Source organism: Thunnus maccoyii, chromosome 20 (assembly GCF_910596095.1).
Source record: "Thunnus maccoyii chromosome 20, fThuMac1.1, whole genome shotgun sequence".
In the NCBI taxonomy this organism is placed as follows: domain Eukaryota; kingdom Metazoa; phylum Chordata; class Actinopteri; order Scombriformes; family Scombridae; genus Thunnus; species Thunnus maccoyii.
In genome coordinates, this window is record NC_056552.1 from 1,707,698 (window position 1) to 1,732,110 (window position 24,413).

The 24,413-nt window shown below is 37.9% G+C and overlaps 1 protein-coding gene across 4 annotated transcripts in view; it reads right to left on the minus strand.

Moving 5' to 3' along the window:
• Positions 1–922: 922 nt before the first annotated feature.
• The window catches only part of a1cf (apobec1 complementation factor), a 24,362-nt gene continuing 871 nt past the window's right edge, over positions 923–24,413 (minus strand). Inside the window, exons 2-13 of one of the 4 annotated variants that reach the window (XM_042398323.1) lie at positions 17,764–17,914; positions 15,657–15,791; positions 14,762–14,892; positions 13,907–14,145; positions 12,131–12,295; positions 11,764–11,861; positions 9,690–9,827; positions 8,449–8,593; positions 6,925–7,169; positions 4,716–4,852; positions 4,219–4,373; positions 923–3,271 (exon numbers count right to left, since the gene is read on the minus strand). In XM_042398323.1, coding sequence (XP_042254257.1) covers positions 3,117–3,271; positions 4,219–4,373; positions 4,716–4,852; positions 6,925–7,169; positions 8,449–8,593; positions 9,690–9,827; positions 11,764–11,861; positions 12,131–12,295; positions 13,907–14,145; positions 14,762–14,892; positions 15,657–15,791; positions 17,764–17,865 — 1,845 coding nt within the window. In that variant the 5' untranslated portion in view covers positions 17,866–17,914 and the 3' untranslated portion in view covers positions 923–3,116. Of the gene's footprint in view, positions 3,272–4,208; positions 4,374–4,715; positions 4,853–6,924; positions 7,170–8,448; positions 8,594–9,689; positions 9,828–11,763; positions 11,862–12,130; positions 12,296–13,906; positions 14,146–14,761; positions 14,893–15,027; positions 15,093–15,560; positions 15,585–15,656; positions 15,792–17,763; positions 17,915–24,413 lie in introns of those variants that run through there. The other 3 variants (XM_042398325.1, XM_042398326.1, XM_042398327.1) reach the window with 3 other exon arrangements.

Consider the following 24,413-nt stretch of genomic DNA (forward strand, 5'->3'; position numbering starts at 1 on the left):
AAATGAACGGGCAAAATATTAGGAATTCAATGTAATGCGCTCCAGTACACCACCACCACCCACTACGACCTCAATAATAAACATAAAGTAGAATTATCACCTTTCTGACAATGTGAACAAAAACTGAAAATATATAAGCTTCATAAACATAGAATTCATGGCAGAGCTGTTATATATCAAACTGTCAATTTGGACATTATGTATTTTAATCCCACTATTTTGCCTTTTTAATCTTGTTATCGCTCCAGAGGTCCAGATTAAATTAAGCCAGAAGTCAGTAAAGTGCTTTTATGTATTCAATAATATTTGCACTTGTCTCTGGTCCTTCCTGTTTACTCTTACAGTATTTACTCTGTATGTGAATTGGATAAACCGAGGGTATAAGCGTCATAAAAGTAGAATTTATGGCAGAGCCATTTATTGGATTGTGTTAGACTGTACAGATGTACCTAATGAAGTGACCAGTGAGTGTATATAGTTGGCCTGATTAATCAAAATTAATATAATATTATTAATCTGTCAATTTGGACATTATGTATTTAAATCCCACTATCTTGTCTTTTTAATCATATTATCGCTGCAGAGGTCCAGATTAAATTAACCCTCATGGCAGCCAGAAGTCAGTAAAGTGCTTTTATGTATTCAATCATATTTGCACTTGTCTCTGGTCCTTCCTGTTTATTGGATAAACTGAGGGTTTAATTTTACGACTGACACGTCAGCAGAGGAGGAGCTCTGAGGAGAAATGTGAGAGGATAAATCTGAACACACAGACATGAAACACATCATTATCATTATCTCTGATGTCCATCTTTAATCCAAGCAGGTTTTCTGTTAGCAAACTGAGAGACGACAGAAGTACAAACCTGTAATTAAGTAAAATGTATTAATTGTAAAATAATGCAGACACGTAGCGCCAGTGTTTGTTCAGATTTTTATTTCAGTTTCTTTATTTCGGGAAGATTATCAATCATGAAACATTACAATTTATCAAAGCAAGTTTCTTCTTGTGATCTAAAAACCCTCCAGAATACCCACAATTCTCTCTGCTCTGGTTCTCACATCACAGATTAGTTTTGATTTCAAACCCTGATTCAGTTTCACACGTTTCTGTTTCCAGGTCAATTATGGAGGCAAATGGATTCTTTTTTTTTATGTCCAAAGAATGCAAAATAACTCTATACAAATAGTGTTTGGATATTTCTTCTTTTTCCTGGTATAAAAATAAGTTCTAAGTGCTTCACACACTTTAATACTGTCTCTGCTTCGGCATGTTCACAGCTCGGGTGTCGGCGTCTGTCATCAGTCATAAAAACTCCAGAAACATTTAAAGAAACAAATATAAGAATCAAGTCGGACTGAAACGATCTGATCTGTGCTGCTGCTGTTTGTTGCTCCTCATCATCAGAAAAAACAGACGATGTCACATTGACACAACTCATACTCATCGTCACCACCAGCAGGTGCAGATAATAAGATGTTTATCTCACCGAAAGGTCAATCATGACTTCCACGTGAGTCGATCAACAGAAAATAATCTGCAACTACAATAAGCAATAATCGATTAATCATTAGGTCCTTTTTTTTAAGCAAAAAAGCAGAATATTTGATGCTTTCAGGTTCTCAAATTTGAGAATTTGCTTCTTTTCCTCATCTTACATTGTAGTAAATTAAATATCTTTGTGTTTTGGACTGGTGTTTGGACAAAATAAGACAATCAATTAATCAAAATATTAATCAAGACAGAAAATAATGGTCTACAACCCAAATTTCCAATGTTGTCATTTTGACGTCACTCGTATATCAAATGTTAAAATAACAGAGGACGGTTTTAACAAGTTCCGATTTTTTTTCTTTGTCAAATCCACAACTAAATTTCTGTATTTTATTCATACCAACATTAAGAAGCATGAACGTAAATGCTCTTTTCTATTATGGAGCTTTAGTTGTTGATGTTATTCTGCAATAATCAGTGTGGAGCTGGAAAAGAAAAAGACAACATGACAACATGTCCTCATACAATACAAACAAGATGAGGATCAACTGGTTAAATACTAGTGGTCAAAACCTGCACAGGGTACCTTTAACCTTTAAGCATTAAAGGGAACATTAGTGTAGCTGAAGACGCCAGAGACGAGGCTAATTGTAGGATCTTTTGTTTTGTGAACAGAAAAAAGAGAAGCAGGACCAACAACACACGATGTGAACATGAAAAAATACTGAAACACAAAAAAGAAAAATCAACTAAGGGAAACTGGCACACAGGTCGTCAAAATAAAACCTTTCAAAATGCTGACCGGGCACTTTCTAGATCTAAAAAACTTCATATTCACAGTTTGTAGAACTAAAAAAATCCAGATTCTCTCCGATCATCTTTTTCTGATGTATTATGACGTTAAAATATTGATTCCTCATAAACAATTTACACATATTTTTCATGCTCAGGAAAACCTGCTTCTCCAACTTTGACAGACTTTCAAAAGAACTACAAATCCCAGATGTCTTAGAGATAATAATAACGCAGCGTTATGAACAAAATCATTAAATTTAACTAGATTTAGTTTCTGAATATTGTAAACATAATACTAAAGACATGCAAACAAACTAAAAACTGTTAAAAAAAAAACATATTAACTGATCAAAAAATGGATTCAAACCAAACCAACTACTTAATCAATCACAAAACAATCACAGATATGTAGCAGAAACAGATCATCTAAAGAAAAGGTGAGTGATGTGACAGGTGAGGATTTTGTTTCAGGGCGACTGACGAGTCTGAAACGTTTTCCAGCAGCGGTTATTAAAAATGTTTCTGTGACTTAGATGAACCCCGGTGTTGTGGAAAGTTTTATCACTTTTTTGACTTCCTGTAAAAACTGTAGTGAGTTGGAGAGCAGTCACCATGTGACCAGCAGCATAAAGGAGCATTCACACTATTCTGCTTCTGTGTTTTTTTTTTTTTTTGAGAAATAATCATTAAAATTGAATATTGGAACCAGTTTTGCAGCGGAAACGCGTCCACTTCAGATTGAAAACTTTCCTCTTTACTTTACAGGATAGTCAGAATGCTCTTTAGCTACGAGTGTTTTTTTTTTCCTTTTTGGAAACCGCTGTTCTTAAAAAACGCCATATCCATCGCTGTGGCGTGTCGTCACGGCAAACGCAGGGTAGCCCTCGTAGGTGGTGTAGGTGGTCAGGTCCTGACCCAGAGATACGGCCTGCTTCAGCTGGGAGGCGACCGCTGACGACGCCGGGCTCGCCAGAGCGAAACCTGAGAGAAACAAAACACTTTAACTTAAAAGTCTTTATCCTCTTGTAAAAACTGCAGGGAGCTGGAGAGCGGCGGCATAAAGGAGCATTCACACTATTCGGCTTCTGTTTTTGTAGAAATAATGATAAACTTTTTAAAATGACTGAGTCTGCTTTTGACCTCCAGACCTCTGTTTGATTTAAAGCTTCTTCTAAACTACAAAAAAGTAAAATGTGTACATTTCACACCTATCCAGGCTCTAAATGGAGGTCTAACTGACACAGTACAGCATTATGAATACTCAGTAATCTGGTTAGTGAACCACCAGGACCAGATTCCTGATGCCTAATGACTTGTGGGGTTCCTCAGGGATCCATTCTTGGTCCTTTATATTTTCAATTTATTTTCAAATTATGTGCTGGTTTCTTAAAAACAGCTGAAATGTCACAAAAATGATTCATATGATTTGTTTTGTCATTACTAACAAAGTAAAGCAACTTAATAGATTGATTTCAGTTCATTACTGTGAAAACACTGCAGGAAGTCTGAATTTCTGCAGAGTCAGCATCGCCAATAAACATCACAAACTAGTTTGAAAATTCCTCATGACTTTATTATGAAATGACAATAATGTTACTTTGACATTATAAAAGACTAAACATTGAATGTGATGGATTATCTCTCTCCAAGTTTATTTTGATAGAAATGAACTGAAACCAATGGCTGGCTGGAAGGAAGGAAATCGATCTAAAAATGAATGGATGATTTAGAAAATGATCAGCAGGAATAGTAATTAATACTAAAATGTTAAAACATTAAAAATCCACTGGTGTGGTGCTTTAAAGTGTCTTTATAAGTGGAGGTAACTTTTTGTTTCTTTCAGCATGCAGTGTGAGCGTCAGGTGAGAGTCTGTTAGTGCTTTGTGGAGTGAAGAGTTAGTTGACTTCGGGTACGGACCTTCACATACCTGGGAAGGCTACCGAAGCCACAGCGGCAGCAGTAGCGCAGCCGGCGTCAGCGGGGACCTCTGTCTGCATACCGAGAGTCTGCAGGGTGTGCTCGGCCGCGTGGACTTTAGCCTCTTCTACAGCCGCACACAGCTTAGCAGGGGTGAAGGGATGGCTGCAGAGACAGAGGGAGGATGATAGGTTCAATTTATATTGGTTTTGTTTTGTGTGTTTAAAGTTAAATTAGAGCTAACAGGCCACAGTAAGGGCTAGCAGTGGCAAACACACAGAAAATAAATTAAACTGCTCAATCTCCACTGTATTATATTACATACAAACTACAGGCTTCTTATCATTAGCGGTTATACTAGAAGCATTAGTAGCTGTAGTAGTAATTCTATAGTAGGAGGAGTAGTGGCAGTAGCAGGAGGGGGAGTAGAAAAGGGAGCAGTAGTAGTAGTAATAGCAGTAATAAAAGTAGTGGCAGTACTAGTAGTAGTGTCAATAGTATTCTTACACGTTGGGGTACTGAGTAGCCAGAGCCGGTATGGTGATCTTGTAGAGGAAGAGTTGTCTCTGGTCCGGACCGATGGCAGAGTGGAGCTGATAGACCGGATGACCCCAGTTATTCTTCTGACACAACTCATCCAGAACCTGACAGACAGTTAGATTCATGTTCAATCTCTCAGGTTCATCATTTCTGTCAGTTTGGCTTCCGTTTTCTGTCATTTCAGGATTTTATGGTGACACACGTTAAAGGATAAGTCTGGTTTATTGCAATATAGGTCTTATTTTGGTAATGACTGCACTAAAAACAAGTCTGATGGGTCATGAAACACGAACAAACAGATGATGTTTCAATCATCCATCAATTTTCTGCTGCTGATCCAGGTCAGGGTTCTCCACAGCCAGGTTTTCCACCTCTTCCTGGGCGATCCGGAGACATTCCCAGGCCAGATGTCAGGAATACCTCCACAGGGAGGCGCCCTGATCAAATGCTGAACCACCTCAACTGGTTCCTTTCAACATGAAGAAGCAGTGATTCGGAAAAGCACAAATAGTGGGTTTTTAAGAATAATTATGTCATACAAATATTTTAAAAATTAAATGTTTTTGGGAAGAAAAAAAAAAAACAGCACGCAGGTCAGGACTCGTCTCCTGGTGTCTCCGTCTCTCTCCTCTGCTCCGCTCTGTCTGTCTCTGTGTCATGGATGGTTGTCGTGGAAATTTTTGCATCGTTAGTCAAAACACAGTTTGTTGAAGCAGTTGTAGACATTGTACAATACATTACACAATCAGTAACAATTATACAAATGTCATGTATATTTGCAGAGAGAAACTCTCTTTGTGGCTCCATGGCACACGACCAAGTGGCCCCTTTTCTCTGGGATTAACACATTGAAGCCAAATACAAAAAAAAACAATTATCTTGTATTTTTGGAGAGACAGAATGTTGCTGAACAGGCCCTTTCTCTAAAGATTGTGAACACAAACCCGACAGCTTTATATATTTCTCCAGAAGTGAGGTTAAAAAAAGTCAGGTCCCTAAAATGACACTTCCACAAACTGTTACGCCTTCTTACAAACAGGTATAGTCATAGGAATGATCTCAGAGGGACCTAATGGTCTGTCAATAACTTCAAATGAGGACATCCTTCAAATGTGGCTCCTCTAGGTACCTCATGATCCACACAGTTTTCTTAAGTTGAAGAAAGAGTTCAACTAGCCTAGGAGTAGGATTTCTTCACAAACACGTATACCACAATGACACAGTATGTAGAGCAGGCACTGAATGGCAGACAGTAACTTGTAAAAGATATAAAAGATTTATAAAATGATAATCTATATTTCATAAGGTCTGTGTGTCTGGCAGGGCTGAGCTTTGGCTGAATGGTCAGCGCAGTCGTCCGTGGTCTGGGAGACCGGGGTTTGAGAGCCAGTGAGGGAGCCCTCCTTTGAAAAATTGTTTATTAAAGAACACATTATTTTGCTGCCTCAACAAATACAGATACAAATACAAATACTGGGCCCTCTGCACATCCCTACTCTGAGCTCCTTCTAGATATCTGAGCCCATCGTCCTGTCTTAAAGGACGTTTTCACACCTGAGTAGTTTAATTTGGTTGAATGGTTGGTTTTCCTGCTCTGTACGATTCATTTGGGGAATGATCTGAAAACAGCAACCCTACCCGGACCGAAACAACCACACAGAGACCGTTTAGAGGGAGTGGTTTGGTCCGGTCCCCCTAGGAACTGAATACTTCCCAACCAGAAGGGAGCAGTCCACCATTTTCTGGCAGAGTAGCTTGGTCTCAGAGTTGGAGAGGTGCTGACTCTCAAGCAGCAGGAGCATGTCATCCACAAAAAGCAGAAACATATGCAATCCTGAGGCCACCATACAAGGAAAAACCCTAGTGGAGTCCAACATACACTGAGAACAAGGAGCAAAAGGCTTGTAGTAACAGCACCCAATATTCCCACAGTACTTCCCAGAAGATACTCCAGGGGAAATGGATATAAATCTTCAACAAGTCCATAAACCCCATGTAGACTGGACGACTACTCCAGTATCCTTGACTACGTCCTGATCGTTGAACAGTGGACCATGTTTCCAGATCTCACAAAGTAAGCTGGTGATGTTACTAATAAAAATTATACACAAAACTACAAAAATAACACCTGAGTTGTAATAAACCAGAATTATCCTTCAAAGGTGGGTCCTGTTACCTGTGTTGCAGGTTTGATGGCGGCAGCCTTCATGCTCATGGCGGCAGGGTTCATTGGGGTCAGCTCCATGCCCGGCAGCAGGTCATACAGCTTCTCCTCCGCCTGCTTGTCCCCCTTCAGACCGTAGGAGGCGCCGCCGCTGCCGCCTCGGCCCACGGCTCCACCCCCAGCAGTGTAGGCCAGGTAGCCACGCCCACCCAGCCCCCGCACCCCCGCAGCCCCTACAGGTACAGTCATGTAAATTTCTACAGAAAACCGAAAAGGCAGTGAAATCAATCAAATCACCGGAAATCAACCGGGAAGAAGAATCAAACAGTCAAGACAATTATTCAGCCAGGTGTGAACAGGTACAGTGGTAGCCATGGTAACAGATCTCCACCTTGGTAATGGTAACGGTACATGTATCCTGCTGCAGCTTCATCATTTCCCCGAGGATTATTTCTCTGAATGATTCATTTTCCAGAAAAATCTCTTAAAGGATTTTATACTTAATTAACAAAGTTTCACTTTTGATTCAGTGGATCTTATTTGATTGATGACAAATATAATTTTGAAACGACATTCTTTATGTTTGGGTTATCTTGATTCGGTACAGTTCAGTTGAACTTGTACTACTGGTGAATTGACCGTTTGCAAAGCCGACTGCTGTTGCTACACCTTTTAATCTTTTAATCAGAACAAATGCAGTTTACATTTACCATCAATATTCATAATAAATCTTGAAACAACAAGTCCCTGATTTCAGACTGAAGTCAACAAAAGCAACTTCTCATTTCTAGCCAGCGACTGTTGATTTTGTTGGAATGACAATTGCAGCTAGCTAGCTAATTAAACTAACGTTATCTCTACGAGTTGGTTAAAAATTCCTATTTCCAGCGGACCTTTTATGTTCAAACGGACTTAAATATAAGAACCCTATAAAAGAGTCTTAAATATGAACTTAATGGCTACATATATGATATCATGCTAACAGAGTGAGGCTAAAGCTAACAGGTCTCAGGTAAGACGTTAGCATCCTTTCCAGCTGAACTGAAGAAACAGATTGTTCTGTATAACAGTGTAGAGCTCGTTAGTCTTGTATTATAAGTATGATGAGTAAAAATGTAAAATCAGATTGTTGTTTCACTGTTACTCAGAGGCTTAATGAAGGGTCAATTCACCATCAGAAATCTGTTTGATCATGTAGAAATGTCTCTGCTGTCCTGTGAAAACCACCTTTTATTTTTATTTGAAAGAAGAATTGAACTGGAAATATTGGGTTTTCAACTGACAGCTGCTTCAAAATTTTAAACCCAATAATGTTGAAACTGCAAGGGGAGCTCAGACTCACTTTGATTGTTTTTTTTGGTTCTTTATAGTTTAGTTCCTTGAAAAAATATTAAAATTGAATCATGACTCATATTTGTTTTTCCTGCGTGTGAATGTGAGCTCTCCTTGCATCATTATTTTCAACATCAGTCACCAGAAAAGATTCATATTAAGAAGTATTATGAAGTAAGAAAAGTGCATCCGTCCCGTCCTCACCTCTGACAGACGGCGTCCTGATCAGACCTCGACCTCCAACGTGAGCTTTGGCCGCCGGGAAGCGGAACTGACCCGGTATGGCAGCGTAGGCCTGAGGGGCATAAAACACGGGTGCACCGAGATACGCCGTCGAGGGGTCGTACACCTGCAAGAGGAAGGAAGAGTGTTTACTTATTCATCTTATTAGTTACTTTCATCGCTTCTGCATCTGTTTAATGATTTAAACCGTCCACTAGTTAAAGCTGTTTACATGTGGTTAAACTGATGAAGCCTCTTAGATCAAAAAACATCTTTAAGACTAAGAAATAGAAGCTGTTTTAAAAGACATCATAAAGCTGCATTCAAGAAACAAAGAAAATAGAACTTGTAACAAACATAACATGTTAAATGGATAAAAAAGGAAAAATAAACCAAAAATATCAGATTATTAAAGCCTTTATGTCAGTTATACAACTACTCAGTCCTTCAATATACTACCAGCAATAAAGTAAAATAAATCAAAATAACTACATATATGTAAAATCTAAATTTAAAAAATCAAATTACAAATCAAACATGCATCTGCGAGGCTGTATTTAGGCACAACAGTGCTTTGAGCTAAATGGTAACATTAGCATGCTAACATGCTCACAATAACAATGCTAACATGTTGATGTTTAGCTTGTACAAAGTTTACCATGTTCACTATCTTACTTTAGTGTGTTAACAAGCTAACGTTCGCTAAGCTGAGGCTGATGGGAATGTCATTAGTGGGGTCATCAACAAAAGCTCGGATTGAAGCTTGGCTGAAGCTTCATATTAGCTTCAGATAAACTTTTAAATACGTTTTTGCACAGAAGGAGGACTGTGGATTTTGTCCTCCATCACTTCCATTGTAAGGTCATTATTAAGGGATCTTCTAATGGTCAGTATGAACAGGAGGAATGATTACAGAAAGAAAAACAGGTTTCAATGTTCATTTGAGCTCCTGACTGTTGGTTTAAAACACTTGAAAAATTGTGACCCCGTCCTTTAAAAAAAACACCAATCTCTTGTTAATTTGCATTAAATAAAGGAGATGGGAATAAATACATATACTTGCACAGTCACACATTTGTTTGGTATTTGTTTAGTGGATGACTAGAACAATGTTTCTTTAAATCCACGTTGATGATTTCCACCGTAACAAACACTGCTGGCGGCCTCCGACATGACTCACATGAACCCCGGTGTGGGAGCTCATGGTGTGTTCAGGGTCATACCTGTCCCAGGGTGTAGGCAGCGTAGTCGGGCTGCATCAGAGAGCTTCCTCGTCCTCCCGTCCCTCTGGTGTAACGGACATAACTGTCTTTGTCCACCGGTTTGGCCAGAGTCACCTCGATAGGAGACCCGTCCACCACCTGGAGGGAGGAGGAGGACAGATTATACTCCCTGGTCCCCACGTTCCAAATACTGTTTATTTCTTAAAACTTCAATATTAAGGATATTTCCACACCAAGTCTAAAATTACTGTCATGAAAGTAGCACACAGAAGAGTTTAAGTGATGGAAAAATCTTTGTGTTTCTTTCTTTGTTGCCTCACCAAGATTATGTTAACCCAAGACTTTTGTTAAGAAGCATGAAAAGGTAAATAATATCATCAATGATGGACCAGATGCAAAAAAATGAAAATATATGGTGGAGGAAATGAGGAATCAGCTCTTGGACGGTGCTGCAATTAACGATTATTTTCTATTTTCTCCAGTGACTGATAAATCACTTTGTCCATGAAGTGTCAGAAAAAATAAAAACTGCCTGTTAGAATTTCCCAGAGTTCAAGGTGACGTCCTCAAATGTCTCATTTTGTCCGTTAAACAGTCCAAAACTCAAAAATATTTAGTTTACTGTCAAAGAAAAGCACTGAATCATCACATTTGCGAAGCTGAATCAGCAAATGTTCTGGCATTTTTGTGTAAATAATGATTAAAGTAGATTATCACAATAGTAATTCTGTCAAATGACTGATAATTGCAGCTCTGAGACTCTTTCGACCTTTGCGTGCAACAGCTTTTGCTTTTGAAAAACAAAACAAACAGGTCAGAAGTGGAGCAACCCTTACACAATACCTGACACAAGACATATCATATTCATGCCTTAAAGATTCATTAGTACATAATGTGATTGTTTAGCAGATGTACAGAAACAAACACGTCTTTGCTCTGCTGGTTCATTTCTTTCCGAAAACATTAAAAGATCATTCTGGTGATTTTCTGTATTTTTCATCTTCTCAACAAATCTCATATTCTGATCCAAACCAACAATGAACCCATCCTACTTAAAAGGTATTGTGTGTGTATCCAAAGCCTGATATATCTGATTCTTCTGTGCTGTAGACCTCTATTATTGTCCAAAAACTATTAAAAACACGTCAGTGAGCCACACCGCTGCACTGGGTGACATGATCCTTCATCATGAAGAGTTTGGTCACGTTAGTTTGTTTAGAAACGGCTTCAAAGACTAATAACAGCATCACATTTTCAGTCTCCGGAGAGTAGTTCTGTGTACGGCAGACGTTATTGAACATGTGCAGGAACACCGTTCAGTTTAATAAATAATTCCCTTTCTTTGAGTTTAACTTCGCTGTCAGAACGATCACGGCGTGATCTGATAGTGTCATTATTCCAATAGTGTGTTTTTTAATGGTTGTTATATCTTTAATAAACAAGAATAAGTAATCCAAACTATTATACGTAGAGTGTCTATCAGAATAATATGTATAATCATTTGTTCTTGGATGAACCATTCAACATGCCCTCCTTAAGATATTTTATATTTCACTTACGTTTAAGTCCTGCTGTTGAATCTAACTTAGAGATTCAGATTCAGATTCAGGTCACCTCCAATAATAATTGTCCTTTTTCTTTGAGTTTCTATTACATCTATAATTAGGTTAATAAATTCAGTGCCCTAATAACAGCAATTAGATTGTCAGATATCACAGCATCTTGACCTTCTACTGCACTGTAAATTTCTCAGATAACTTCAGAACAGAACAAGGTCCAGAGTAACGTTGTAGTGATGCTGCAAACAGAACCGCATTCCTGCACATGCTCAGTGGTGGCTGACGTACACAGAACTACTCTCCGGAGACTGAAAACCTGACCGCTGTTATTAGTCTTCAGAGCTGTTTCTAAACAAACTAACCAAACTCTTCATGATGAAGGAACATGTCACCCAGTGCAGCGGTGTGACTCACTGACATGTTTTCAATAGTTTTTTTTTGTATTTGATCATAAAAAGCAAAAACTACTAGGAATAAATAAATGTGTGATGATCTTCGGTGTCACAGCTGTTGACCTTTCCGTTGAGGGTGTTCATGGCGTTGATGGCGTCTTCCCTCTGAGTGAAATGGACAAAGGCGTAGTCTCTGATCTTCTTCACTCGCTCCACTGCACCTGCAACACAAAACTCTTTTGTAAAATAAATCTTTTTTCAGTCGTCTAGAGCTTCAAGCTTTAACTCTAAGTTTCAGTTTTTGATCAATAATCACGTTAAATAACAAATTTAATTGACTCAACACCCCAAATCATTCATTCAGTTTTTAAAAAATCAACTTGCAGAGACCTGAAACTTGTATGAAACGTATTTGTCAAGTTTATCATCCCCGATGTTGCATTCAAGGACACTCAGACATCTGACCTTTGTGTGTGCGGTTTTATATTACCTGGTTTGAGGCTGTTGAACTCCTTCTCGATGGTCTCCTCTGTGGTCTGCAGCATCAGGTTCCTGACATACAGTATCTTGACGGTCGCCATGGTATCCTCATCCACCTCCACCTCAGGCTCCGCCCAGTCCACGGCGATGGCGTGACCCCACAGTTGAATACGACCTGAGAGAGACAACAGGTGGGTTTCAGTCTTCCCGTTGTCTTTAATGACGTTACTGGTGAGACGCTGCCTTCAAATTTCACTGGCAATAATAGGAAATAGGAGACTTGTGCACACAACATTAGAAACACTGAAACGGTGCCTCTAATTTATTGACAGTGAGCAATAAAACTCTTTGAAATCTGGATGTTTTTCCTTGTTTTTAATGAGTTTTCCTTTCAATTTACAGGCTTTTGTCAGAGTCACTATATGTGTCATCCAGACATGCAATATATTGTTTTATTCAGTTAGACTATTCAGAAATGTCATCATTAAGCACGCGAGTAGAATTATACATGCTCTACAAGACTTTTTATGGAATAAAACTAAAAATATAATTGTTTTCAGTCCAGCACAAATCTCCATATCTGAATAATAGATAATAATATCTGAATGGATAGAGGAGATTGTCTTAGTGATGTCAAAATATGTATTGGTTTTCATTGATCACCCTGATTGAACACTTCCTGCTCAGACACAGATCATAGATGAGGCTGTAAGATGATGAACCAAAGATCTCAAGTTATAAGGGATGTTTTCAAAGTTGATCCTGAACACATCACAGAGAAACATTAAGTCTAAAAGAAAATCTTACATTTTACTTGCTGATGTTATTTTTGCAATAATATACTGTATGAAATAGTTCATTTTATTTGTTAACATCTAAAATTTAACAGACATACTTGTAATATACTTTATAAATAGGAATGAAATAACTGGAAACAAAATCAAACTGGAGCAGGAGAGACGATGTGCAACAGAGAAAACATTAAAAAAAAGGAGAATAAACAGATTTTTAAGCCGACAGAATCACCGTGACTCAGCATCTACAGTTCAATCTGTTGCACAAACATTACGCAAATGATCTTCCTGCAGAAAACACCGAAACTGTATCTGCATCTCATCGCTGAGGCTTTTAGCTGCAGCTTCAGGGAGACGCAGACAGACTAACAGCTCATCTGGTCATATAATGTTTTCTGATTCACAGTAAAAAAAAACCATGTGTTGACTGTTCAGAGCGTCAGGAAACAAACAGGTCTGAATGTCTTCATCGTCACTTCTGATCGTATCATTCGGTCATATAGACTTTATCTTATCATCACAACCATCAGAGCTTTTTCCTCCATTGGACACTGACCCAGTGACACCGGCTGTGATTGGCTGGTGATAACAGTTACGTCAATCAAAAGGAGACTTTGACTTTTTTTTATTATGTTGTGTTTACTTTTACGACGTGTTTGACACTTAGTTGGCACTTTGGCTGCTTTAAAAACCATCAGAGCTGCATCGACAGGAAACATCAGAGTCAGTCTAAGAGATGAAGAGACTTGAAACTATTATTGTTATTGTTGTTGGTGATGCAGGACTTATATAAACCTTACTGCTGCTGCGTTCAAGGACAATCTGACATCTGAGACATCAATCCTCTTTCACAAGAAATGACCAATTTCATAAAATATTTTCTAAAAAAAAAGTGGCCTTGCTTGAACACACTTCAATAAACAGTATTACTACCTGATGATAACTTTGACAAAAAAAATAATAAAGTTGAATATTCAGTGTTGGTTTTCTACCTGGCAGCAGTTTGCGGCGAGCCATGGCGGCTGCTCGGTGGCTCTCGTACTCGACGAAGGCGAAGCCTCGGTTCTTGGATTTGTCGGCGGCGCTCGGGTACACGATGACGTCCATGACCCCGTCAGTGACCTTCCTCATCTCAGACAGGATCTCCTCGCGCTTCTTGGTCTTTGGAATCCCGCCGACAAACAGACGGCAGTTGTCGACGCTGGCACAAACGCCGAGCAGGCGGCCATTCCTGCGGCACAGAAGAGAATCGCTGTTTAAAAAAGGTCATTTATAATGAAATATGAAGACTTTAGTTGCTAAGATAGATGGTGATAGATGATAGATGGTCGATAACACGTTTCTAGGGGGATGGTTTACAATGAAAAGAGTGAAATGCACCAGAAATGTGAAAATAATAATAACACATGGCTGACAGATGTGTAATTAACATGTTAATGTAATCTGTGTCAGTGGGTCTGGGAGGTTTGGTATGTCGTGGCTTTGATAGCGTTTGCATGGTTGCTGATATGTTACCAGGTGGTTGCTTGAATGTTGCTAACGTGTTCAGGAAGGTGCAAAGACATTAATTTGTGGTCACAAGGTTGTTGGATGGTTGCTTGGTTGTTATTAGGTGGTTGTGTTGTTGTAACATGTTGCTAGGTGACCGCTTAATGGTGAGTAAGGTGTTCAGATTTGTTGCGAGGGTGTTGATATGTGGTTATGATGATGATTGTTCTTGGTGGTTATTAGTTGGTTGCTTGGATGTTCTGCTGTGTTTATGGCCGACATGTCAGCATGAAGTGTGAATGAAAATGAAAATGAATTATCGACGTGTGTTTTGCATGTTTGTGTTACTGAACTCTGACCTGATCTCGTAGTTGTTGAGCTGCTTCATGGCTGTTTTGGCTTCCTGTTTGGTGCTGAAGGTGACGAAGGCGTAACCTCTGTTGTTCCCGTTAAAGTCCATCATCATCCTCACCTCGTAGATCTTTCCAAACTGGAGAGAGGAAGAGAGAAGAGAAATTATTTATAGGTGTTGAGAGCAACGTGCTAACTGGTGGGACAGCGTTTCAGCGTTTCAGCGTTACATATTTTTATATGTCTGGTTTTCTGCTGTAGACGCATCACAGACCTGCGATTAATGTTATTTTTAACTGTAAACCACCGTCGTCCAAAACAGTGACGCCCAAACTTCCTATAATGATACTGAAGGAAAAACATCATCAGAAAACATGGACTGTATGTTTCTTTTGCAAATTAAACTTTGTCCAAACAAAAGATACAAAGCCGGAGAGCAGTCAGATTTCTTTATATTTGGATTTTTCTGATATTTTTTAAATGATGGACATCAGTTTTTCCTTCATCTAAACCAAGTTGAATCTTTACACGTCATTTTTCTGTCTGAATAAATCACTAGTAACCTTGATAGCGATGATTTAGAGATCGATATCAGTCTTTTATTTTTTTATTGCCCCAACATGAGTCAGATTTACTGACTTTTTTCATAGAACGTATTAATCTGTCAAAAAGAGGAACTCATAACATCAACATCACCTCAAATCATCTGCAGTGAAAAAGGTCTGTTCAGTATTTTTAGTGTTTCTAGTTGTTTCAGTTGCCTAACTGACCAGATATCAACCATAGTCTATTTAACCTTTATCTGACCTTTAACATCCAGTAGCTGCCAAATATTGTTCAACTAAATAATTTCCTCAAACGCTGACATTGAACGTAATCCGAGGTTCTTCTTCTGTCGCTCACCTTCTCACACAGCGGCACCAGCTCGTCTTCAAACAGATCTCTCGGTAGTTTCCCCACAAAGATCTCGCTGCCTCTCTCCGGTGGTGTGCCGTCCCACCCGGGTGGAGGGCCGCCGTACCGCCGCTGCCCGTTCTCCTGAAACACACCACAAAAAAAAAAAATTATCATAAAAATACAGAAAAAAATGTTATAAAATCTGAAACTGGCCAAAAAAAAGTTATAAAACATAAACTGTGGTTTCATTTAAACCACACTAGATATGAAAAGGCTGATTTAGATCAATAAAGTTCCAGTTAAATCTCATGACGTTAAAGTCTGAAGTGATGAGTCTCCAAAGAAAGGTGGGTTTGATCTGGTGCTGTAGTCTGCTGGTGGATTAGTTGGTCGATATGTTCTCGTCCGACTAAATTCTCATTGGTCGAATAATCTCCGTGTTACTTTCATAAGGAGAAAAGTGCTACATCAACAGCTTTCCAGGATTAATCCATTATTTCCTGCAGCGGGAGGGACAGACTAACAAATGACCTGTGAAAACAACGGGGGTGTATTCAAAACCCCAACCTGATGGAGCCTGCTGGGTCTGACTGTACTCAACGTTTACTGAGCGTTTACTGAACGTTTACTGAGCGTTTACTGAACGTTTACTGAGCGTTTACTGAACGTTTACTGAGCGTTTACTGAGCGTTTACTGAACGTTTACTGAGCGTTTACTGAGCGTTTACTGAGCGTTTACTGAACGTTTACTGAGCGTTTACTGAGCGTTTACTGAACGTTTACCGAGCGTTTACAAGATTGTCTTTGGTTGACTGCGGCCCTAGTTTGATCTTTTTTTTCAAAGTTTTTAATGATTTCCTAGTTTACACTTAGTGAAAATGTTTGTGAGATCACTACTAAAAGTCATAGCACACCAGTCTGTGTCGTCTAAACTGTGAAACACTGGTAGTTCAATGAAAATGTGTCCTGAAGAATAAGAAGTATGCAGGGTAATAAATATTGTGCTTTATGCTTCTTATAGCTGGAACACTAAATGTTTACAAAAGTACATTTTCTGGATGATGACAATGTTTTCTCAAACATACTGTATCTTGTTGGCGATGTGTTTTCAAACCTTCATGCTTATTGAGGAACAGCAGAGATTAAAAACTACTTCCTTAAAGATAGGCCACCTTCGTCGTCATGGTTACAATAATAACCACAGGGTTAAAGGTTAGGGGACGATCGTAGTTACGCTTTTTTTAAAAAAACTGGACTGACTTGCGGTTGGAAACAGGAAATGAACAGCATCTCCTGTTGGGTTAAATAAATAAATATAAATGGGTCCAGGTGTCTTCACCATAGCAACGGTCGCTGAGGATCATGGGTAGGCTAATGTAGCCGCTTCTGCTATCGTACAAAACTGACAAAAATACTTGATTTCTAAACTGAAATTGCACTTTTGAATTTGGTTTTCTGGATTTTCGTCGGGAAACAAAAAAGGAATCGATCACGTGGTTTAGTTTTTGGTTTCAAACTCAAAAACGAATTGGCTTGATGTCTACAGACCTGCTCGATATTTAATCCAAAAAGGAACAACGATAAAACAAATCAGCGAAAACCCAAAAACTTTGATTTGTTTTTCGTTATTTGATTCTGACACCAAAAACATTTTTTTGTTTTTTTGTTTTTTTTGGTTTTGAAACAAATAACAGATTCACCGTTTTTTGGTTTTTGAATTACAAATGAATTATCGGATGATACCTGGACCTAAACGTCATCTGATCTGCAGAACAGTTACTGATGTCATCTGTCACTCAAACTAACTGTAGCTCGTTACGACCTGTTGAGTCGTTTTTCATTGTGAGGACAAACTCATGAAAAACATAAAAGCTTTTAAAAACGTGCTGTGGTCTCATCTCAGAAACCTAAAGGACCAGTCGGACATTCCCCGTCTTGTTCTTTGTCTCCTCCAGAGACAGGATGTGTTTTTTTGTGTTTTATGATCTCTGTCTGTTTAATTTTTTCTTCTTTTCTGTTCAACACTTTGTAACTTTGTCAAGAAAAGCGCTATATAAATAAAGTTTATTATACATACTGTATGTATTTATAGTATTTATTAACAGTGTCCTACCTGTCTCAGCTGGTATCCTGTGCGCTGCATGAGCGCCCGGAGCGCCGCCTCCTTCTGCGTCCCCGCCAGTCCGTCCCCGCTTGCTTTCTGATTGGATTCCATTGGGTGTGATTGACAGCGATATGTAAATCAGGGAAATTAGGGGTGCTCACTGGAAAACAACAGAAAACAACAACAACAAGTGTTAGTGAGGCTCTCGATACGAGCAGTCTCTGATGCAGACGAGTTGTACAAAGTTTTTACATTTTGATACAACATGAAGCTGAGATTTAACTTCTTTAAAACAGGCAGATTGTCATGAAATGATCATATTCTTGATTATTATTGTTTGTGCGCTGCAGCCTTCAGGGGATGTTTACAGGACTTTACATTGTCACGTAAACACCAGCCATTAATGTAAATATATGATTATATTTACATATATTATTATCATATATTTACACATGTAAAGAAGCTCTATGTGGGCACCAAACTTTGGTTGATTTGTAGTAGCTGGAGGCGGGATTGGCTGAAAGGCATCACACTTTAATAAAAATGATGATGTGTGTGCATAAGTTTTCAAAGATGTGCTGACTTTCTAAATATGTCTTCACTTTCCAACAACGTCCTGACTAACGGTGACATAAAGAGACAGCTTGTGATCAGACGAGCAACAGTTCAGACTACGAGCAGGATGTTTGGCTCCGTTTTCTTCCCTCAACAAATAAAAGTAGAGTTCTGGGGTTATACGGGAAATCGTCAGTGAAATGAAAGATGGAAGCCGTCAGGATCGGTTCCTGTCCACACTGTGACTGTGTGTCCTCACAGAGCTGAACTCTGCGGCTTGTTTTCCTGCTCAGAACAACAGATACGAGTTCAAGGTCTGTTCAGTAATCATTGACAGAGGCTCTGGACAGGCTGCGCTCTGTCTGGAAACAAACAAGACTTCACCTTTATGGGACCAATTTATTAAACACATTTTCGCTTTTTGTACTTTGAAATTTGTGAGGATTCATCACATTAAACATCCCCCGTCCCTGTAACAGTAACTTTAAACTAAAACCATAAAAGTCTCAAACAACCATTTAAAGAAATAAGAACCAGACGAATGAGACGTCGCCACAACCTTCAACCAGAGGAACTGAGTTTAGTTCCAGGTGTGAAGAAAGTCCCTGCAGATTACTGCAACATGTTTATGACTTCATTCACATGATAAGAAATGAGTATTGAATCAATGTAAGGGTGAAAGTCGGACATTGATCGTTATGTTTATTGAGTTAAGTTATTGACTCACAACTAATTTAAAAAGGTCATCGGTTTTGAAATATGTCCTCATTTTCCAAAATTGTCCAATCTTTTTAAAAACATCCTTATTACTTAAAAGACTTCTGTTAGACGAGCAGATGAAATAAAGTCATAAAAACTTGACGTGTCTTTGTGTTTTATTTACATGAATGTGTGTCGGCCATAAAAAGAAGATGACAGTAAATGATTCATGTTGTTTTAGATAATTATGTTCAAATTGATCAGTTTAACAATAAACTAAATACACTTGTAGTTTGTTGCTTAAGTTTAAATGATTTATACGGCGTCAGGAGTCAATTATTTCAAATTTATGTGCATTAATCAGTGTTTAGTGATCTGTCATTTGGTTGTTCTTCCATCCATAATAGGGATGTGCAGAGATCCCAGTATCTGTATTTGTATCTGTATTTGTTGAGGCAGCAAAATTATTTGTATTTGTATTCGAATAAAAGTGGGAAGAGGCTTAAAAATCCTGTTTTTGTTTTTATGACACTTTTAATTTAAATGTTCATGAGTAAACTACCTTATGAAGTTGGTCCCCACATCGGGTCTCAAACTGGAGTCTCTCAGATCATAGACGACTGCGCTGACTACTGAGATAAAACTTTACTCATCACCTCATTGCAGACAGACCTCTACCTATTAATACACCCATAACACACAGACAGCACAGTGTGCAACATGAAGGGAATTATGGAGAGTCTTTACTGACACTTTGCTTGTGTCAGTAGTTCAGCTTTATCTCTGGGGAAAACCCCCAACAAATCACTTTTTTAAATATTTGTATGAAACAAATATTCGTATAAAACCCACTATTTGTGCTTTGCTGAATAATGTATCTGTATTCGGGCACACCACTACTGGGTAACCAGACTATTTAAATTAAACACCTGTCTGGGGATTTTCTTTATTTTTCTATATAAAATGAAATGAAAAAAACAAAAGAGCATAAAAAAGAACAAACAGCTGATTTCAGTTTCAGTCCAGACTTCGACGCAGCTTTAAGCTCTAAACCAGCAGATGGAAAACCTGTTTTGTGACAGTAAAGAGTTTAAAGTTCAGTATTTAACAGATAATTCTCCTTCTATGTTTTTCTTATAGTCAGTAAATCAGTCAAACCATCATACTAACATGTATTATTATTATTATTGATAATCAATGAGACACATGGCTGCACCGACATGTTCCTTCATCACCATCAACACAAACACTAGAAATACTCACAAGAGCATCAAATGTGGATTCATCCGCTGCTGAAAATAGTCCCCAACAAATATACTATTTCCTACGGTGAGCAGCTCATTTAGGTACTTACTGAACCTTTTTTAAAAAATGAAATTATATATCTGTGAGGTGTTTTTAAAGATTTACATCTTCAGTAGGAAGCAAGTAAAAGTAACCAGAGAAATATTAAAAGATGGACTAACAGCAGACAGACGTAGACTTTAAACTCCTCTCTCACATGAGCTTTATATACAGTAGTTATTTAAACAGTATATTGATGAATGCTGCCAGCTTCTCAGACAGAGAAGATGAAAGTATGGAGCTAAGTGAAAGTTCAGTCACTCGTTCTGTATATTCAGGCCTGTAGTTTTATTTTTCCCAGCTGTCATCATCTGATCACATCTGTCCAATAACACAGAGACACACCTTCATTGATCAGCCTATCATCTGTGTTTGTACACATATATGTGTCTCTGTATTAGTCCAGCAGCTGTTATGTGCGTCCTTCCACCTCCACATCTCCACCCAGTCTCCACCCAGTCTCATCCCAGTCTCCACCCAGTCTCCACCCAGTCTCATCCCAGTCTCATCCCTTCACCAGACACCACCAGCAGTGTCTGGACTTCACGGAGGATCTATTTTATGACGATCATTTCTATCTCTGTTATAATAAACATGATCTTTTCTCCTTATTGTCTCTCCTGACTGAAATATATTTGTCAGAAAGTCTAGAGAGATGAACTGACATGTTGTAGGTTTGGCTTCACATGACTATAACAAAAACACAGAACAACAGCAGACATGTCCTTTAATTTCTGCACGTTAATTCTGTTATTAACTCAACATGAACCGTCTGTAGATTTGTGTTTAAATGGTTGGTTGAAAAAAAGCAATGCAGCTACTGTCAGAGAAGAGGAGAACGAGACAGTTTATGTCTGCGGTCTTCATGACAAACACTCATAAACAAACATAAACAAACGGTTAAGAGGCGACTTTACAATAAACCTTTGAACCTCAAAGAAAGGTTGATGTAATCAGTTTAACGCTAAACAGCCTGCAGCCATTAGCATGATTACACACACACACACACACACACACACACACACACACACACACACACACACACACACACACACACACACACACACTTCCTGTCATTTCAATGAGCAGTGAAAACGAGAGAGGAGCCCTTCACATCAGAGAGAGAGAGAGAGAGGGGCGGACGAGAGACAAAAGAAAACAGAGAGAGGTCAAAGGTCATGAGAGATGCTTCTGTTTACTGCTGCTTAAATCATTTATCTGAACTAATGAAGCTCAATCAAATTAAATATTAAATTAAAGAAATAACTGAACGTGTTTCAGGACAGACACTTCATACATAGCAATAAGAAAACTGTTTAATAGAATGTTCAATAGTTTCATTTAATTGCGTTAAATGCAAACCGCCATGAAAGCACATAACGAATACGCAAAGTTCGGTTGCATGAACAAAGCCCTCGGCCAATCACGTGCTTTGATTATGGAGCACGCTGCGAGCAAACAGCCAATCATTTCACAGCTGTGCTGCAGACAGTGAGGAATAATTCATTATTATTGTGTTAATATTAAAATTATTACCTGTGTGCTTTGATAAATAATGTGGTTAAATTCACCTTTTTTTCTCCTGGTCTTTATTAAAAAATAGGTCATCAAATATGATCAATTACACAAACATTTGATCGTGATAAGTTTTGAAGCTTTATCGTCCGGCTTTATGTGAACAGTTTATAAAACCTCCTAAAAATACAAATACTCTGAAAGGTTTTAACTTTCTAACAACAAAAGTTAATTGTCTCAGTACAGTTTACACACATGAGAACATTTCATACATGTTTAAATCTTTTTAAATCATCAAACGTTTATATCTGAATGTCAGAAGGTTTCTGCTGTTTAAAGGTGAACTGGTTCATGTGACCTGATTCTGCTGCTGGTAAAACTGGCAGATGGAAACAAACCTGCTGCTGAAATCCACCAATCAATACTGCTGACGGCGGGGCGTTTAACACACACACACACACACACACACACACACACACACACACACACACACACACACACACACACACAGTTAACACTTCCCCCACCAAACAGAAAAATCCTCCATTTTTAGTTCCCAGATTTTCAAACTGATTTAGTTTATAGAGACATGAAACATGAAACAGCAAATAAAGGAGAAAACTACGGAGGTTCAGTGATGCCACGACAAGAAAAGAACAAACAGACATGAGATGTGATGAGTCATGAATCATAAAACTCCACAATAAGTCCAAATTTGGACTTTTAACATAAAATTGAACCTTATTACGTCAAAAAATATGAGATTTACTCAGAATTATGAGATAGTAAGTCAAAAATAATTCCATATTGAGTCAACGCCGTGTGACTTTAAGACACAATTATGAAATATTAAGTCAGAAATATTAATATTGAGTATAAATGTTATGATTAGAACAATAAAACATTGAGGTATGATTGAAATATTCAGTCACAATTATGAGATAATAAGTCTAAATTACATATGAAGTCAGCATTGTGGGATTTTAATTCATAATTATGAGATATTAAGTCTAAACTGTGAGATATTAAGTCTGAATTATGAAATATTCCAAATTTTAGAAAGTAAGCAAATCTAAATTTTGACCTGAATTTTGACATTTTGAACTTTCAAAACTTTATGACAAAGTTGAAATAATGATTTAAATCTGACTTCCTGATTCAAACATTTAATGTTTGTCAGTGTTATGATAGTATGTAAAGATAATAATCTACTTTCTTTATTATGAAACAGTTCAAATCTGAATTTTGTAAACTTTAATATCTGATAACTGACACAGACAGTTGCTTTTCATGTGAACTTGAATATGTTTATTTTCATCATTCCTCACTTTTAACATTATGATTTTTTTTTTCTTTTTGCTGACGTTAATGAGCTTCCATACAAAGCAGATAATGTGCAAAATGACTTTAATGATTAATCGTTTATCTGATTGGTAGATTGATCTTTAACTGATCACTTCAACACTGATAACAAGTATCTGAATGTCATCACGTCTCTGTGCTCTCCTTTCATCCAATCAGGCTTTAGCCCCGCCCCCCCCACGCAGACATGACTGACAGCAGTCAGTTTCAGTAATGTCCTACGATTCCCAGCATGCCTTTCAACGAATCTGCCCTATCAGACTGTTAATGACATTAATCTCAGCTGTTCAGTTGGTCATTTATTACAACTGGCTTTCAGCCAACAGTCGACACATTTAGATAATTTCAGGATTTAGTTTTGTTTTTTACACATGAAGCGTCGTTAAAACTAGAATTTAAAGGAAAAGTCCAACATTTTTGGAGCAATCTTGAGAAAATCCACCTGACGTGTTATGTGTTTGCAGTTTTCCTGAATTGATCCAAAAATCCAAAAGTAACTGTTGATTTATGCCCTAAAATCCTGCTTAGTATGTTTTAAATTATTATTTTTTCACTGTTATGTGGACACCGTGTCCACACACTGAAGTGTCATTTTGGTCTTAGTTTGTTTTTCCTGCTTTGGGCCTCTTAGTTTAGTCAATAATGTTCTTCCATCTTTGTTTTTTTGTCTCTTTTCTGCTTCAACATGATATTAAGCAGCTCCATACAGACACGGAGTTTGAATTATTTCCACCTTAAGATTAGATTCCACCTTAAAATAGCATTAAAGCATCCCTTAATTTTCACCTTAATTAAAAAAATGAACAGCTTTCATTCTTTTTGGTAGTTTTATTTCAACCCTTAAAAAGTCTTAAACCTGCAGAGAACCCATTTAAAAATAAATATATTTAAAATACATTAGTTTATATTTGATACTTTAAGTACATTTTGCTGATTATACTTTTCTACTTTTATTAACTGCTTTAATAAAGCATCTAAGTATTTCTGTGAGTTTTATTTATTGCTCTTAACGGTTTTTAAGTGGTAAAAACTGACGAATTACCATTAAAAGCACCTCTGAATTTTCACATTAATGTTTCAGTTAAGCTGCAAATTCAACGGTTGCTTTTTACACTATTTGGGGTTAATTAATCAACAAGTAAATGATTCCAGTATAATAAGGAGGTTTAATTGGGTTTCAGAGT